At 38.5% G+C, this 17,140-nt stretch overlaps 1 protein-coding gene across 8 annotated transcripts in view; it reads left to right on the top strand.

Moving 5' to 3' along the window:
• The window catches only part of Nsd1 (nuclear receptor binding SET domain protein 1), a 107,111-nt gene that overhangs the window by 33,194 nt on the left and 56,777 nt on the right, over positions 1–17,140 (top strand). For all 8 annotated transcript variants that reach the window (XM_041660029.1, XM_041660034.1, XM_041660031.1 and 5 more), the window contains 2 exons: positions 424–2,983; positions 16,115–16,239. In XM_041660029.1, the coding sequence (XP_041515963.1) occupies positions 424–2,983; positions 16,115–16,239 (2,685 nt within the window). The remainder of the gene's footprint in view (positions 1–423; positions 2,984–16,114; positions 16,240–17,140) is intronic.

The following is a 17,140-nucleotide window of genomic DNA, read 5'->3' as shown; positions in this document are numbered from 1 at the left end:
TTGAGTTCTAGCTGTGTAGATTTATTTTAGCTATCTTTAGAAGAATTCACTCGGGGTTTCCTGTTTTGGAAACCTGATTTACTTCGATCACTAACATAAGCACAGATATATGTGTGGTCATGTCTGAAACTGGTGAAATGGTCAGTGTAGTCCATTATAGGAGGAAGCTACCTGTCCAGTGACCTTATGTTTTATGCGTTGGGGAGCATTCCAAGTATTAATTATTTGTGAATAGTAACTGTTAGGTAGAACTTTGCCAAATAATATTACAGAGATTCAAGGATGAAAAAAGAACAAAAACAACAACAAAAAACCCTGAAAGACAGGTTCTAGATTGCTTATGATTTAAAATGCTTATTATCTCCCTGTTTTTCCTTCCCTCTTTCTTTTTGGAATTATTGATATTCTTATTTTTCTTTTAAGGTTCCTCAGAAAATTTTGAGCAAATGGGAAGCCAGCGTTGGTCTTGCTGAGCAATATGATGTTCCCAAAGGATCTAAGAACCAAAAATGTGTCACCAGTTCAATCAAGTTGGACCGTGAAGAAGCTATGCTATTTGAGGACTGTACAAATGACCCTGAATCAGAACATGACCTGTTGCTTAATGGCTGCCTGAAGTCTCTGGCTTTTGATTCTGAACATTCTGCAGATGAAAAGGAAAAGCCCTGTGACAAGTCTCGAGCTAGAAAAAGCTCTGAAAATATAAAAAGGACTAGTGTGAAAAAGGGCCTCCTGTCATTTGAAGCACATAAAGAGGAACGGAGGGGAAAAATTCCAGAGAACCTTGGCCTAAACTTCATCTCTGGTAGTGTGTCTGATAAACAGGCTTCAAATGAACTTTCCAGGATAGCAAACAGCCTCACAGGGTCTAAAACTGCACCAGGAAATTTCCTCCTTTCTTCATGTGTGCAGAGCACTGATAAGGCAGATTTTGAGACTTCAAATTGTGATTCTTTATCAGGTTTGTCTGAGAGTGCTTTGATCTCTAAGCATTGTGTCGAGAAAAAGAAACTCCAGCCAGGCCTGGTGTGCAGCTCAAAAGTACAGCTCTGCTATATTGGAGCTGGTGATGAGGAAAAGCGAACTGATTCTATTAGTGTATGTACCACTTCTGATGATGGGAACAGTGATCTGGATCCTATAGAACACAACCCAGAATTTGATAACAGTGTCGTAGAAATTACAGATGCTTTTGATAGGACAGAGAGTGCTTTACCCATGCACAAAAATGAAACAAAGTATTCTAAATATCCTGCCACAAACAGAGTAAAAGAAAAACAGAAGTCCCTTATCACTAATTCACATACAGATCTCTTAATGGATTCTGCCAAGACAGTGGAACCTGGAACTGCTGAGATGTCTCAGGTTGATCGTTCTGATCTTAAAGTCTGTACTCCTGTTCCTAAACCCCAACCAGAATTTAGAAATGACAGTCTTACTCCAAAATTCAGTGCATCACCAAGCATTTGTAGTGATAACTCCTTGACAAAGGGTGGGGCTCTAAATCAAACTCTGTTACCTTTAAAAAGCAGACAGCCCAAGTTCCGCAGTATAAAATGCAAGCATAAAGAAAACCCAGCTGATGCAGAATCCTCGGCTACAAATGAGGACCTCAACTTGAAATGTTGTTCTTCTGATACCAAAGGCTCTCCTTTGGCCAGCATATCCAAAAGTGGGAAAGTAGAGGGCCTAAAACTACTGAATAATATGCATGAGAAAACCAGAGATTCAAATGACATAGAAACAGCGGTGGTGAAACATGTTCTGTCAGAGTTGAAGGAACTCTCCTACAGATCGTTAAGTGAGGATGTCAGCGACTCTGGAACATCAAAGTCATCAAAGCCATTACTGTTTTCTTCTGCTTCTAGTCAGAATCATATACCTATTGAACCAGACTACAAATTTAGTACATTGCTAATGATGCTGAAAGACATGCACGATAGTAAGACTAAGGAGCAACGGTTGATGACTGCTCAAAATCTGGCTTCCTACCGTACTCCAGATCGTGGGGACTGTTCTACTAGTAGCCCTGTAGGGACATCAAAGGTTTTGCTGTTAGGAGGTTCCACACACAATTCTGAAAAAACTGGAGATAGTACTCAAGATGCTGTCCGACTGAATTCTAGTGAGGGTGACTCTGCCTTGTCTGGAGAATTGTCTTCTTTGCCTGGCTTAGCTTCTGACAAAAGAGACCCTGCTTGTGGTAGAAGTCGCACAAACTGTATTCCAAGGCGCAGCTGTGGCCGAGCAAAGCCATCGTCCAAATTGAGAGAAGCAGTTTCAGCCCAGATGGCAAAACCCCCAATAAACCCAAAAACCTTAAAGACCCAGCGGAAAAGAAAGTTGAATCGACCTCCAGCCGTGAGCATTGGCGCTAACCTGCTGGGAGACAAAGAAAGTGCAAGTTTAGTGAATGGCCCATCAAGGGGTGGGGCTGAGGATCCTGGTAAAGAAGAGCCTCTTCAGCAGATGGGCCATTTAAGAAAGGAAGATGGCCATTTTTCTGATGTACATTTTGATAGCCAGGTTAAACAATCCGACCCTGATAAAGTTCTTGAAAAAGACCCTTCTTCTGAGAACAGGAAAGGCCCAGAGCTGGAGTCTGAAATGAAGGGTGAGAATGATGGACCCCATGGTGTTAATCAAGTGGTGCCTAAAAAGCGGTGGCAGCGATTAAACCAAAGGCGCCCTAAGCCTGGAAAACGCACTAATAGATTTAGGGAGAAAGAAAACTCTGAGGGTGCCTTTGGAGCCTTGCTTCCTGGTGACTCTGTGCCGAAGGGGCGGGATGACTATTTGGAACCACGAGCTCCTCCTACAAGCATACTTGAGGACTCAGCAGCAGATCCCAATCATGTTGGCCACTCGGATTCAGTTGGGCCACGCCTAAATGTTTGTGATAAATCCAGTGTTAGCATGGGTGATGGGGAAAAAGAGACAGGAATTCCCAATTTGACACCACAGACCAAGCTCCCTGAGCCAGGTAAGGATGCATCTGGTAGTAAGTGATTAGAGAATTTGTTGGTAATGTTGTTTTTATGATAGAGTAAGAAACAACTTGAAAAAGACTGAAATTTAATGCTGGTGTGTCTGTATTTTCAGACTGTTTGTTTTGTTTTGCTACCTTTGGGGGTTGAGTTTAAGACCTCATGCATGCTAGTCAATAGTTGCCTCATTGGTTTTGTGTGTGTGTGTGTGTGTGTGTGTGTTTAATCAGAAGACTTTTTTCCTTTTCAAAAGAAAAACAATTTTTCCTCCTGTTTCTAGCTTGTTGTCTTATAATGTTGATTGACATTTTGGGATCCAGGAGGTAACTGAGAGGTGCTAAGAGAGGTGTGCTAAGATATCCTATCCCATGGGCTGCCTTTCTACTCTGCTGTGTCTTAAGTTTCTGTTTTGAGACAGAGTGTCTGTGTAGTCCTGGCTGTCTTGGAACTTGGTTTGTAGCCCAGGCTGCCTCAAACTCAAGAGATCCCAGGCTGGGATTAAAGGAGTACCACTATGCCAGCTAAATTTTTTTCAGAGAAGTTTAATGTCTCACATAATGATTCTTACTGTTTTTGCTTTTAATAGTTTTTATTAGGTGTCATAGCCAAGAAGCTATCCATCCCACTGTAGTAGTATTCTTTCCTGTATTTTAGGAGTTTTATTGTCTTATGTCTTCTACCTATTTGGTTTGTTGTTGCTAATTTTTTTGTATGGGCGAAGTCAACATCTCTGAATTCTTTTGATGTGGATATTCAGTGCTTCCAAAATCATTTGTTGAAGAAACCGTACTTTTTCCATTGAGATCATCTTACTTTAGCTTCCTGTGTACTGGGATTGTAGATTCCCAGCTTTGAAAGAGTTTGAGAATGCTGGACTGCTTGGGACTGCTTGAGGGAAACGTTCTAGTGAACCATGGGCTTCCTGGGCTTTGCTGTTGTTCTTATATTTTATTTTTATTATTTTTAATTATGGGGGAATATGCACATGAGTGCAGGTCTCTACAGTATGTTGGGAATTAAATTTGGGTTCTCTGGAAGAGTATGTACATGCTCTTAACTGCTGAGTCATCTCCCCAGCCCTTTTGGAAATTTGTTTTGCTTTTAATTTATGTGTATGGGTTTTTCTTTTTACCTTTTTTTTTTTTAAGATTTATTTATTTATACAGTATCCTGCCTGTAGGCCAGAAGAGGGCACCAGATCTCATTTTAGGTGGTTGTGAGCCACCATGTGGTGGTTGCTGGGACCCGGGTTTCTCCCTCCTGGAACTCACTCTGTAGACCAGGCTGACCTTGAATTTACAGATATCTGCCAGTCTCTGCCTTCTGGATGCTGGGATTAAAGGCCTGAGCCACCACCACCTGGCTATGTGGTTTTGCTCGCAGTATGGTGCTCACAGAGGTTAGAAGAGGGTGTCAGTTCTGCTGTTGTATGCTGCCAAGCTTGCACGGGTCCTCTAGAAGAACAGCCAGTACTCATACCAGCTAAGCAGTTTGTCCAGCCCTGTAAAGTTTTTTGATTAGTAAATCTTTTTTTTATTCTTCTTCTTTTTTCGAGACAGGGTTTCTTTGTAGCTTTCAAGCCTGACCTGGAACTCACTCTTGTAGCCCAGGCTGGCCTCAAACTCACAGAGATCCACCTGTCTCTACCTCCCAAGTGCTGGGATTAAAGGCGTGTGCCACCACCTCCCGGCTTGATTATTCAATCTTATTATGTCTGTTTAGATGTTCTTTTCTTTTCCTTTTATGGTTTTTTGAGACAGGATTTCTCTGTAGCTTTGGAGTCTGTCCTGGAACTAGCTCTTGTAGACCAGGCTGTCCTCGAACTCACAGAGATCCACCTGCCTCTGTTCTCCAAGTGCTGGGATTGAAGGTGAGCACCATCACCGCCTGACTTTCCTTTTTTTTTTCCTTCAAGACAGTTTCTCTGTAGCTTTGGTTGTCCTAGAGATAGCTCTGTAGACCACTCTGCCTCCCAAGTGCTGGAGTCAAAGGCATAAGCTCTGCTTTGCTTAGATTTGTTTTGAAATGACTCATTTCATTTAGTCTCATTGAATTGATTGTTTTAAGGAATTGATTCTGTTCTTTCAGATTGTCCATCCAGTTTGTTGGCGTACAGTTCTAAATGATTTCAGTTATACTGTCTCTTTAAGTCCTTTCCCCCCAATGTTGTTAAGAGTTTGTAGTATGTATATATTTTTCTTTTTAAAACTTCAGCCTGCAGCCTGAAGACCTGGAGGGGATTGTTCAGCAATAAAGAGTGCATACTGTTCTTGCAAAGTGTTGGGATCTTCAGAATACCTATCACAGAGGACCCGAGTTAGGATCCCAGCAGGCATGTAGAACAGATCATAACTGCTTGGTATTTCAGCTCCAGGGAGTATAAAGCTCTCTTGGCTACTGCAGGCATCTGCACTCACATGCATATAACTTGTGTGCTCCCTCTATTTGATTCAATTTAAAAAATTAAATAGATGTATAAACAACAGTTAGTAAAAAAAAAAGTCTGTGAGAAACTATAATTATAATATCAAAAAGTAAATAATAAAAATTTTCAAAACTCTTCCACTTGGTACTTAGAAGTATTTTCCTTTTTTATATTAGAGATTTAGCCCAAGACCTTGCTATATCCTTGACAAGCCTTAGCTGATGTACATACCTGTAGCACAAAAACCCCTGAGACAGATATTGGGGTTACAGCTGAAGATCAGAGAGGCAGAGCAATAAGCCACTAGAGAGACCTTTTACTTCTACCAGTGTTCAGACTGCCCAGACTGCACTGTGTCTCCACCAAACCTCAGACTCCACACTCCAGTGAGTTCCTGTCTCTTCCCCATTTTATTCCTCTCTCCGCCCAGCCATATCACTCCTGTCTCCACCTCCCTAGTGCTGGATTTAAAGGTGTGAGCCACCACCACTTGGATCTGTTTCTGGATCGATTTTGTGTAGCCTAGGGTAGCCATGAACTCACGGAGATGGAGATCTCTCTACCTCTGTCTCTGGAGTCCTGGGATTAAAGGCCACCACTCCCTGGCCTCTAGTGGCTTAGCTTTGCATTCTGATCATCAAGTAAGCTTTATTTATTAAAAGACAGATAAATATCACTATACATTCCTAGCTTCTGATTTTGTTGTTTCTTGTATTCTCTTCACTAAATTTTATTTATTTCTGCTATACTTTTTTTCTTCTGATAACCTTGGATTAAGTTTTTTGCATATTTCTCATATTTTAGGTTATCCTGGAATTTGCTATGCTGGCCCTCAACTTGTAGATAGATATTCCTTCCTGCCTCTATTTTCTCAGTACTGGGGTTATTGAAGATGTATGTTACTAAGCCTGATTTCCTCCCACCCTCTTTTTTTTAAAGATTAAAAAATTTGCGTGCGTGTGCGTACACACACGTGTGCACAGTATGTCTGTTAACTGCTGAGCCATCTGTCCAGTCCCAGAGCTGGCTTTTAAAACAAGCAAACAAAAACCATATGTAGTTAATAATATAATTATCTTCAGTACTAATTTTGCTGAATATCATGTTTCATTCAGTCTCCAGTATTTTCATTTGCCTCAACATTCTTAATTTCCCTAATTTTTTCTGATAATTTTTTCTTTGACTGATTGTTCATTTTAGAATACAGTTTTATTACCATATATGTATACATTTTTCTGATTTTTGTACTGTCATTGATTTCTGTTTTCTTTCCATGGTGGCTGGATCTCATTATGGATCGTTGTGAGCCACCATGTGGTTGCTGGGAATTGAACTCAGGACCTCTGGCAGAGCAGCTAGTGCTCTTATCCACTGAGCCATCTCTCCTGCCAGTTTTGTTTGTCTTTTTTTCAAGACAGGGTTTCTCTGTGTAACAGTTCTGCTGCCCTGGAACTCGCTTTGTAGACCAGGCTTGCCTCAAACTCAATTTGCCTCTTCCCAAGCACTGAAGGCATGTGCCATTACTGCCCAGCTTCTCCTTCCATTTTGAAGGGAAGTTTGGCTGGATATATTGGCTTGCAGTTTTCTCTTCAGCACTTAGAATGTATTTATTTCCATCTAGTATGTAAGATTTAAGAAATCTGTGAAAAATATAACGGGAGTTTCCTTGTATGTGATTAGTTGATTTTCTTGGTGGCTTTAATATTCTCTGTGTTCTTTGATTTTCAACAATTTTGATGTATCACAGTATGGTCTTCTATATTCTGGACCTTTATAGATGCTGGGCAACTTCTAGACTTTTTGGGGTCCTTTGAACTTGAATTTCTGTGTATTCCTCTCAGGTTTGGGAAGTCTTTTCAAGCAAACTTCTGGTCCTTTTTTTCTTGAAACATTATGTAGTCTATTGGTGCACTTGGTGGTTTCTTGTTTTTATATTTTCTTCACACTTTTTTTATTCTTTTGAGTACATAGTTTTTAATTACCTGTTTTTTGGGTTTTTTTTTTTTTTGCTTTGTTTTGCTTTTAGAAGGGTGCAATGGTTAGTGTTTTAAATTTAGCAAGATCTACAATCACCTGAGAGATGGGCTTCTGGACATGCCTGTGAGGGATTTCCCTGATTACTTTAATTGGCATGAGAAGGAGGACTCTGGGATCTGGGCTGTAAAAGTAAAGCGAGCAAGCTCAGCCTTCTCTGCGTACATTGATCCACCTCTCTCTCCTGTCTGTCTGGAATGTAGCTAACTGCTTCAGCTCCTGCTGCCTTGAACTGCAACTCAAGCATTTTGAAGCTCTTCCCTTGAATCTTTTTGTTGTTGTGTTTTCTTACTGCAGTAAGAAAAGAAAGCACAGGATGTGGTAGGTGCTGGGCAGTAAACACCGCGACCCCTAGTATTTGCTAAGAGCTGGCCTCCCAGCCCTTGGAATTCTTTCTGGCGTTTGCCAGTTTTCTTTCTTCTACTTGATGACATTTTCTGTTGAATTCCTCTAGTTCTGTTTTAGTCCTCTAGTAAATTTCATTTCAGGCTGGGCGGTGGTGGTGCAAGCTTTTAATACCAGCACTGGTGAGGCAGAGGCAGACAGATCTCTGAATTTGAGGCCAGCCTGGTCTACAGAGTGAGTTTCAGGACAACCAGGGTTTAAAAAATTTTCATTTCAGTTCTGTTCTCTCACCTCAGGGTTTTTGTTGTTTGGAATTTCCCTCTGATATTTTAATTTTGCTCATGCATTGGTTGAATTTTATTTTTAATTGTTTGTTATGTTATAGATAGACAATTGAGTTTCTTAGACAATATTTTGAATTCTTTATTGGGTTTTATGTACTTTTTGGAGTTCGTTTGTGGAGAAATTTCTCCCTCCTTTGTTTTATATTGGGTCATATTCCACCCCCATTCTCCAGCCCTGATATTTCCCTACCTCACAAACTGAAGCTGCTAGTGGATCTGAGCTGAACTGGTTTGGTGAGTGGCAGTATCTGAGAGAGTGAAAGGTTCTTCTTACCCTTTATATTATGATTATTCCTGGGATTGGAATGTTTATAGAGTTACCATAAGTGTCAGCATTTCTGGGAGTAACAAGGCTGCTTATTCTGCTTTTTTATTTTAAGTATTTTTAGTGCTAACAGTATTACATTGTGTGGATGCGTTAATTTTATTTTCATCAGTTGGTGGATTCAAGGGTGTTTACACTTAGGACTTTATATATACCTAGGAATGGAAATGCTAAGTGATTTAGTAATTTTGTACTTAGACCTTTCAGGAATTGCTAGAAAAGTTGCTTTTTATCTAATTTTATGTTCCCAGTAGCAGTATGAGAGTTTCTGTTTCTCCAGATGCCTATTAGCACTTATTTGGTTGTAGCCGGTCTAGTGAGTATGGAGTGGTCTGAAATTGTAAGAATACCAAAAAAAAATTTCATTTCTCTGATTAGTGATTTGTGTATTTTTCATGTACTTATTTGTGTGTGTGTGTGTGTGTGTGTGTATACATACATACATACTTTTGTTGGAAAAATGTCTTATCTAGTTTTGGGTTATATTATTGCTATGTTTTTTTTTGTGGTCTTGGGGATAAACCAAGGGCCTAGTGCATGAGCTTCTACCCTTGAGCCTTCTCATGATTGTAATTGAGCTCTTTGTCTTTCAATTGTAAGCATTCCTCGTTCTAGATATTAGTAGTACATATGATGCACAAGTATTCTGAACTGATCTTGATCATAACGTTTTTTTGGTGTTTTGTTTTGTTTTTATTTGATTTCTTGTTTTTGAGGCAGGGTTTCCCAGTCCTGGATGTCCTAGAACTCACTTTGCAGACTAGGCTGACTTTGAACTCACTGAGAACTACCTGCCTCTGCCTCCCAAGTGCTGGGAACTAAAGGCATGGGCGCCCTTGCCTGAACTTTACCATAACCTTTTAAAGTACAAAATTTTTAAAAAATTTGATAAACTCTTTTTGTGTATTTGATATTATATTTTGAAAACATTGTATAATCTGTGGTCATGAAGATTTACACCTGCTTTTTTTTCTAGAGCCTTTAATGAAATGTTTTTAAAGTAATTGTATGAGTTAAGCTACTCAACGTTACTCCTTTACATGTTGGTAACTTTTTGACTCAGATATAGTATTAAAAAGACTTGTTGCCGGGCGGTGGTGGCGCACGCCTTTAATCCCAGCACTTGGGAGGCAGAGGCAGGCGGATCTCTGTGAGTTCGAAACCAGCCTGGTCTACAAGAGCTAGTTCCAGGACAGGCTCCAAAACCACAGAGAAACCCTGTCTCGAAAAACCAAAAAAAAAAAAAAAAAAAAAAAAAAGACTTGTTACTAGCTGTGTGTGGTAGCTCATGCTTATAATCCTAGCACTTGCTAAAATAAGTCAGGATGATGACTGAGTGTTTGGAGACAGCCTGGGCAAAAGAGTGACCCTGTTCCCTTAGAAAAAGTATTCTTCTTCTTTTTTTTTTTTTTTTATTGTGTGGTCTTGTTGGCATGTGTTTAAAAAACAAACAGCAGCAAATATGTAAGGGTGGTGACATCAGGTGTCTTCAGTCGCTCTCCACCTTATATTTTGAGCTAGGATGTCTCAGTGAACTTGGAGCTCAGCAGTTTAGCTAGGCTGGTCAGCCTCAGGAATATTTCTTCCCCATTTTCTCCACTTCTAGTTCTTAGAACAGTAGTTTGCCAGTTGCTTCATCTTTGAAATTAGAATGTGAATGTTTAAAGTTTGTACTTTTCCAAGATGATTTAGACATCTATGAATCTTCTGTATTTCATATTAGATTTGTTAATTTCTTCAGTGTCCTCCATTAGAATTTTGATAGAGAATGTGCTGAAAGCTATAGGCTACTTCAGGCAGTGTTGCTGTTCTGGCTTCCAGTCTATCAATATGGAATGACATCTAAGTTGTACTTTCATTTCTTTCAATATTGTTTTGTAATTTTCAGTTTATAAGTCTCATACATTTGCTAATGTATCCACAACTTAATTTTGACATTTATTTATTGATCTATTTATGTGTATATGCATGTACATTTTAGAAGTTATAGAACAATCTGTGGGAGTTGATTTTCTCCTACTTTATGTGGGTTCCAGGGTTTAACTCAGGTCATCAGTACCCACATCCACTCAGCCATGCTGACCCTAAATACTTTTTATTCTATTAAAATAAAATTGTATTTCAGGTTTCATCAGATTGCTTATTCATAAATATAGTTGATTTTGTATATTGTTTTAATTATTTTTTAATGTGTATAGGGTTTTTTTTTTTTGGTTTTTTGAGACAGGGTTTCTCTGTGGCTTTGGAGCCTGTCCTGGAACTAGCTCTGTAGACCAGGCTGGTCTCGAACTCACAGAAATCCGCCTGCATGTATAGGTTTTTGCCTATACATCTTTACAATGTACACTGTGCCTGCAGAATCACAGATGGTTGTGAGCCACCATGTGGGTACTGGGAATCAAACTCGGGTCCTCTGGAAGAGCATGAGCCAGCTTCACAGCCTAGCATATTGATATTAAAATTTGTTTGACTTGTTCATTAGTTCAGATAGATTTTCAGTGCACACATCTGCAAATGTAGATTACTTCTGCAAATGTACCTTACTTCTCTACTTACTCTGCCTAATTATTTTTGCTAGAATCTCTAGTGATGATGCACAGATGTGGAAAGAGCAACAGACATTCCCAATCATTAGAAAACCATTTGGTGTTTTCATTATATCACTAACTGTTTTAGTGGTGATTTTGACATTGAAGAATTCCCTTTCACCCCTGTGTGTTAGTAAGTTTCTTGTTGTTTTGACTTTAAGTTTTCAGAGCTTTCTGTCCATGTTGGTAAGGACAGCTGTTCCGTTACAGAGTAGAACAGCTCACATCATGGCACACAGGAAATAGAGAGCCGTGTCTAAGCTAACTGGTTTCTTCCTCCTGCTGGTTCCCCAGCCTGTTGTGTTGTGCCATACACATTCAAGGTTGGGTCTCTCTTCCCTCTAGTTTTTCCTTTCTGGAAACGCACCCTCTCAGCCCTGCGCACACATGTGCCAGTAAAGATAGCACTCTGCTTACCTGATCTCCATGGTTCTTCTATTTAATCAAATTACAATTAAGATTAACCATCATTCTATATTTCATTAATTTGTCAGTTTGGCGCTTATTTGGCTCTTTTCCTCCCTTTATCTACCAGTGTGTATCAAACTTAATTTGTAGTCTTAGGGTTAGTATCATTTGTGGTATATAGTACGATTTTTTTTTTAATTGCTAGGTTTGGTTTGCTTTTTTGTGATAATCTTTGTCTGGTTTTAGTTTGAGGTAGTAATGGCCTCATGGAATGTGTTATGACATGGGGGTTTGCTTTGTTTTTGTCTTAATGGGCATTAAATTTAGGGCCTCATATATGCTAGGTGAACTCTATATCTAGTCTATATCCCCAGCCATTTTTTTTTGACTTTTTATATTTTGAAAGGGTCTCATTAAGTTGTTTAGACTGAACTTACTGTACAGTATCTTTGGCAGGCCTTGAGCTTGTGATCCAGATTCTGCCTTTGTCTCTGGAGTAGCTGGGATTGAGTCTGTGCCATTATGCCTGGTTTTGTTTTGTTGGTGCTGTTAGTGACTGAGCACAAATCTGTGTTCTATTGGTGAGCTGTACTCCCGGTTTTTTGTAGTCTGCAATGGGACAAATACTATTATATGTGACAGAGGTATTTTGCTGTTTTAAAAAGATAAATAAGAGCTCAGCGGAGGTGTTGAACGCCTTTAATCTCAGCTCTCAGGAGGCAGAAGCAGGTGAATCTCTGAGTTTGAGGCCAGCCTGGTCTACAAAGTGAGTTCCAGGACTGGCTCCAAAGCTACTGAGCAACCCTGCCTCAAAAAAACAAAACAAAACAAGAATCTGTAGCCCTAGTAGTAATCAGAACTGCATGATGGGGCCCTATCTCAGCTTGTGCTCTCTACCCTGTGTAAAATAGATGATGAATATTGTCTGGAAAACATTTGAAAATAATTTAAAACCTGGACATCGTGTTACATGCTGTAATCGCAAGTACGTGAGAGTTGAAGGAAAGATCAGGAGTTCAAACTAGCCTCAGCTACATAGGGAGTTTGACGCTAGCCTGGACTACAAGAGTTCCATCCAGTCTCAAAAACAAACAAAACACCCATAGTCTGTGTATATAATTTTTACTCCTTGCTTCTCAGCGGCTCAAACAAACACTAATCCAATTTTTGTTCTAAAAGATTTACTTCTCTTTTCATTTCATATTAGTGTAATGATATAGTGTATAGTCTCTAAGCTTTGCTTTTCACCTTACATATTTTGGCTTGTCATAAGCACACTGGATCTCATCTGACTTGCATGTGATTATATGTGGTAACATGTAGCAATAACTTGTTTACACTGCTGAGTAATATATATATATATAATAATATGCTGAGCATAGCTATATATACACATCCTATTTTCCTTTCCTTAGTTGGTCACCATTTGATATGTTTTGGCATTAGGGCTATTTTATTATTTTAGCTGGTGTGTGCTCTCTGAACTGTAATCTACCAGCATAAGAAGTTGACGTCCATTCTCTACAATACATTGTGTTCATTTTTGAAAGTTTATACTTGTAGAATGGGAATAAGAGCTTGTTTCTTTTGTGAGAATTTCAGTGGTGTTGAGTTTTAGCTTCTGCTTTGTCTGCTGCTGCTGCTCAGCCTGTGTAAAGGCTTGCACGATCTACCATTTGCTCATTTGATTGTCATTCATTCTTCCTGTTGCCCTCCAGCATTCAAAGCTTGTGTTATATTCATCTTTTTTTTGATTGTCCTTTTTCATAACTTGTTTCAATGTTGTCCACTTGCATCAAGGAAACTAAGGCTATACAGAAAAGCTCTTTCTCAGAAAACAAAAAAATAAATTAATTTTTTAAAATGGAGGAAATGGATTAGGGAACTTCTTTCCACTTTTCCAACTGTTCAAAGTGTTGTGACTGTTTGGGCAATCTGGGAAGAAGGTAGGTGAGAGTTGAGGTGTTGTAAATGTGAAGAAGAAAGAAAAAGAAAGTATCTTCTGTCTTTTAAGTCATTTAATTCTTACTAGTTATTTTCACTTTACAGTTTGTTACACTATTTAAGGAACGTGCTGGTAATTTTTTCCTAAAAGTAAATGTTTTAGGCATTAAGAACTGTATAGACTCTCTAACTACTAACCTTTGCCTTGGTGGCAAAAAAAAGCCATAGACCATCTAGAAATGAATAGTGTGACTCTATACTCCAATAAAATGTTACCCCAAAAGTCTAATGTAATAGTTTATCAGACCCTAATTTGGGGTAGGGAGCAGATTTGAGACAGGGTTTCTCTGTATATAGCCCTTGCTGCTGTGGAATTCATTTTGTAGACCAGGCCGACTTCAAATACCTGCCTCTGTCGCCACTAAACGTGTTCACTACTACACCCAACTGAGGTCCTATCATGTTCTACATGATTTTGACGAGGAGCAATGCATGTGATCACTGAACACAGATTTATCTCACTCTGATATCTACTTCTTTGTACTCTGCTGGCTTCTTTGTTTGCTCAAAGAAATAGCCAGAAAACTGAAGCTTGGCCTGAGTATTTTCTGAGAAAGCTGAATTGCCACTATCTAATGGGAACAGCAACCTCAAGAAGGGAACAAGACAGTCTTGAAACCTAGGATTCCTAACCTAAACTTTGTTTAGGAATGAGGGGACAGATACAATACTAACAAACACAGGAGCTCACTTTAATTAAAACTATTCACACTTTTAGAGTTGACAGATTTTGATTATTATCATGGCTGGCCTACCTCAATAATTGATTTATAATTACATAGTGAGTTTGATAAACCACTTTCCCTTTTTTATTCCCATTTTATATTATTTATAAAATGGAGATGCCATTTTCTGCCTGGCATGTTGAACTGAAGATCAGAAGTCTGAATGTGAGGTGACTGGAAATAATAAACCCATGTTGTTTCTTAACATTTTTTTTTTTTGGTGTTCCTTCCCATTAGAAATAAGTGTAATGTGTTGTAAAACTTGAATGTCTAATGAGGAAATTATTAGATTATAATCTATCATAGTTTCCCTTGGAGCACAAAGTCATGGATACAAATGTGTATATTTATTCCAAGTTATGTTTTAGCTTTTTTTTTTTTTTTTTAACCATCTAGGGTATGGTCTGTTTCAGAAGTAGAAGAAGCATTGTCATGCTGGCAGGAACTCAAGGAAACTTGTCACATGCTTGGAAAATGCACCTCTTTGGTTCATTTATAGAAACATTATCTAACATGGAACAATAAGAAAAATCCCATTTTTTTTTTATACTTTGAGTAGCTGCATAATTATATAAGTAGCAATGTAGGCTTATACTTATTTTTTTTTTTTTGTGGTTTTTCGAGACAGGGTTTCTCTGTGGTTTTGGAACCTGTCCTGGAACTAGCTCTTGTAGACCAGGCTGGTCTCGAACTCACAGAGATCCGCCTGCCTCTGCCTCCTGAGTGCTGGGATTAAAGGCGTGCGCCACCACCGCCCGGCTAGGCTTATACCTTTAATACCTATTTCAGCCTTTTAATATTTGCCCACAACATTTAGTTGTTCCCCCCTCCCTTCTATTTTTGAGATATGTTCCTCCTATGGTTTCAGGGTGGCTTTCCTGAATTAATACATTTATTTGTTGTTTGTTTATTTGAGATGGTATCACTGTACAGCCCTGGCTAGCCTGGAACTCTCTGTGTTGACCAAGCTGGCTTCAAATTCACAGAGACCCTCCTACCTCTGCCTCATAAGTGCCAGGATTAAAGATGTGCACTATACAACACTAGCTTCTAATTGCTTTCCATTTCATCAGAAACATTAATACTATATTCAACTGAGGTTCCTAAACAGACCCTACTTTATTGTGTAGGTGTTAGCCTCTAGTCCTAAGGGGCTTCAGTGTGCTACATTGTAACAGTGTAAATGTTATAAAACTGGGACAGTGAGGAACTGAGTAGAAGAAATGGAGCCTGTTAGGTTATATATCCTTCTAGAAGTCATGAACTTGGCTTCCTAAGGTGTTTGTGTTTTTGTGTTTGTTATTTTGTTTGTTTTTGAGGCAAAGTTTTATCCCTAGGCTGACATGAAACAATTCTGTAGCCTGTGTTGGCCTTAAATTTACAGTAGTCTTTCTGCCTTAGCCATCATGTCCAGTTCTCAAGGTGTTTCTTACTCAGAAGAATATCAGATACTTGTGCCTGTTTACCCAGTTAGTAATCTGTGTTTTTATTTTAGGTATATGCTAACTCTGTATTGGTATACAGAAAGCCGGCTTCAGTTTAATCATTTCCTTACTAATAGAGAATTGTGTATATGAGGAGTTAAAAAAAAAAAAAACCTCCCAACTTTTGTTTTTGATAATCCATAGCAAATAATATCAAGCTTCTTACTGTTCAAGCCAGAATCCTTTTACATCTTTAAAATTGTTTTGAGCCTGCCTATTATTTTGGTTTTTCAAGACAGGCTTTCTCTGTGTAGCCCTGGCTGTCCTGGAACTTGCTCTGTAGACAAGGCTGGCCTCAAAAGGCACAGAGATCTGCCTGACTCTGCCTCCCGAGTGCTGGGATTAAAGCCGTGTGCACCACTGCTCACAGACCTCTTGCTGACAGAGTGGGTTTAAATAATTAATTAAATCCATTAATTAATATTGAGGTTATTTTCTCTTTTAGCTATTCGGTCAGAGAAGAAACGTCTTAGGAAGCCAAGCAAGTGGCTTCTGGAATATTCAGAAGAATATGACCAGATATTTGCTCCTAAGAAAAAACAAAAGAAGGTACAGGAACAAGTGCATAAGGTATGCAGCAACATTTTATGAGGTGGCAGTTTACCTGTAGTATCATATTTTATCTTCAGAAGACCATTACTTCTTTAACTGGGGTCCTCCTTCTCTGGTGTTTGTTTTGTGTAGTCTCTTGTTTACTATTAGCTTCTAGCACAGTGTCTGCATACCCTGTGTTAGTTATTCAGAAGGTGTGTGAGTGAATCAACTTAACATGTTTCTGCCTTTTTACCCTCTGCTTTTGAAGAGTGTTTTAGTACTTAGGAAGATTGTTATGATGAAGCATTAACAGCCTGGATAATAAAATGAAAATACATAGTTTTGCCTTAACTTTTTTTTTTGTGAACTAAAGTTCTCATAATGCTAACTAATCTCTTTACTTTTATTTTACACTTTTGTGAATTAACAGTATGTATGTAATTAGTAGCAAAGGAATGTCCTGTTCTTTGTTAGCCATTGCACTGTGGTTTAAAAAAAGTGAAGACCCTTATCTGTTAATTTTATTAGTGGCTATAAAATAAAAAGACTTAAAGATTTTCTTTCATCTTTCTCCACATTAAGCTCAGTCTTTTTATTAAACTTTAAAATTCTTTAAAAGTAAAAATAATTGTTTCTTTTAATTAAGGGGTTTAGTTTTAATTGGTAATATTAGGAGGAACTTTGATTTTTTTTTTCTCCCTCTCATTGGTTTTACATTATAGAGTTTAAATGTTAAACATTTTTCTTTTTAATTATGCTAAAATATTTCACAAAGTCTATTATAGTAGCTATTTTAAGCATACAGTTCTACAAATTAGAGTAGTTGTGCTATTATACAACCATAAGTATCATTCATCTCTAGAATTATTTATTTTCTTAAACTGAAAAGCAATACTTATTGGACAAATAATTCTCTTTTCTATTATTTCCATTTTTT

Source organism: Microtus oregoni, unplaced genomic scaffold, assembly GCF_018167655.1.
Source record: "Microtus oregoni isolate MIOR12 unplaced genomic scaffold, Mior012 000011F_ref0000422, whole genome shotgun sequence".
NCBI lineage: Eukaryota > Metazoa > Chordata > Mammalia > Rodentia > Cricetidae > Microtus > Microtus oregoni.
Note: the sequence above shows the minus strand (reverse complement) of the source record. Positions and strands in the feature narration are given on the sequence as shown.